This window comes from Rosa chinensis, chromosome 5 (assembly GCF_002994745.2).
Source record: "Rosa chinensis cultivar Old Blush chromosome 5, RchiOBHm-V2, whole genome shotgun sequence".
In the NCBI taxonomy this organism is placed as follows: domain Eukaryota; kingdom Viridiplantae; phylum Streptophyta; class Magnoliopsida; order Rosales; family Rosaceae; genus Rosa; species Rosa chinensis.
In genome coordinates, this window is record NC_037092.1 from 74,522,048 (window position 1) to 74,523,482 (window position 1,435).

Genomic DNA, 1,435 nt, shown 5'->3' on the forward strand with positions numbered 1-1,435 from the left:
ATGCCGATGCATTTTTTTAGGAAAAATCCTCCAATAAAACATACATATGTATAATTATGACACATCTAGAATTAAATTAGCTGTATCCTTCAAAGATTTTTGCAGGCAATTGACCGGTTCTCAAGGATGATTCCAACATCTTACCTTAATAATAGCATAAAACACTAGCTAATTTCTTAATCACTGGCCAGAAAGAAAACTTATGAATCACTAATCAGTTTTGTCAATTAGTTCTCTTTATCACATGTCACTTCTCTACCCTCCATTGCAGGCCCCCTTATTTGAAAAAATTTGTGACAACATTGGGTAGTTGTGGTGTTTTCACCCCCGCCGGGGAAAAGTTCCGGTTAATGGTGGTGTAAACAGCCGGACAATAACCATACGTATAGGAGACATGCAAGCGCCGGCAAAAAAAGTATTGGTGGTGGCAGATCCGACCCGAGATTCATCGGGTGCGCTCCAATACGCACTTTCTCATTCAGTGCTCGAACACGACGAATTGATCCTCCTTCATGTCGAGAACCCAAGTAATTGGATACACGGATTCAATCTCAATACATTGCTCAAAATCCCGCCTAATCTAGCTACCGTCGCCGCGCAAGCCATGTCGTTTGATCACGGGAAAGGAAATGGAATTGCAAACTCAGGGGAGCCGGTAAAGGATTTTCTTGAAGAAATGAAGAATGAATGCAATCGGGCAAAACCAAAACTAAATGTGCGTATAGAGAGGGTGACATTGGAAGCTGGCAGAGACAGAGCAAACACTATTTTACATCATAGCGAAGTTCTTGGGGTTGACATCATTGTTATAGGGCAACGGCGAAGTCTTTTTCCCAAGGGACATTTAGGGTGAGTACTTTTCGAGTTTCTCTTAGACATTCTAGTTTCATTTCATTCACAATCACATATACTAGAATGCAAGTATATATGCCTCTTCGACTTGTTGTGTTGTCGCCTGACTTTCGATTTTGAATATGATGAATGTGCAGAGCATATACATGGCCTGGAGGGCGATCGACAGGGTCATCGAAAGGGATAAACACAGCAGAGTATTTGATTGAGAACTGCAAGTGCACTTGTGTTGGAGTACAGAAGAAGAGCCAAGCTGGAGGCTACGTTCTCAACTCAAAAACCCACAAAAATTTCTGGCTTCTTGCATAGTTTACAACCACCTGCACCAGATCTCAAGTGATGTAATATGCTCTTTACTCGTTCTTGTTTTCTTCTTTAATTTCTCATAGCTATGGAGTACTGAGTTATGATATGAAATGCATCACAAATTTTGATGAAAAAAACAATATATAATAATAAAAAGGGACATTTTTGAAAACCCTAGCTGGGCTTTTGAACAGTGTTACCTGAATCGCGGGTCATAGTGGTGCGAGTACGCGGTATGCTAGTTACTTCGGTACCCGGTACGGTCGGGGTAGGTTGC

The 1,435-nt window shown here is 41.3% G+C and overlaps 1 protein-coding gene across 1 annotated transcript; it reads left to right on the top strand.

Annotated features, from left to right (window-relative positions):
• The first annotated feature begins 213 nt into the window (after positions 1-213).
• Positions 214-1,335, top strand: LOC112202122. The gene is made up of 2 exons (XM_024343040.2): positions 214-849; positions 990-1,335. The coding sequence occupies exons 1-2, from the start codon at positions 395-397 to the stop codon at positions 1,159-1,161; spliced, it is 627 nt and encodes a 208-aa protein (XP_024198808.1). The 5' UTR covers positions 214-394; the 3' UTR covers positions 1,162-1,335.
• Positions 1,336-1,435: the final 100 nt, after the last annotated feature.

Excerpts from the sequence above, each read along its gene's own strand:
- LOC112202122 (XM_024343040.2), top strand. The coding sequence starts at position 395 with ATGCAAGCGCCGGCAAAAAAAGTATTGGTGGTGGCAGATCCGACCCGA. Across the intron at positions 850-989 it reads TTTCCCAAGGGACATTTAGG|AGCATATACATGGCCTGGAG; the intron begins GTGAGTACTTTT and ends ATGAATGTGCAG.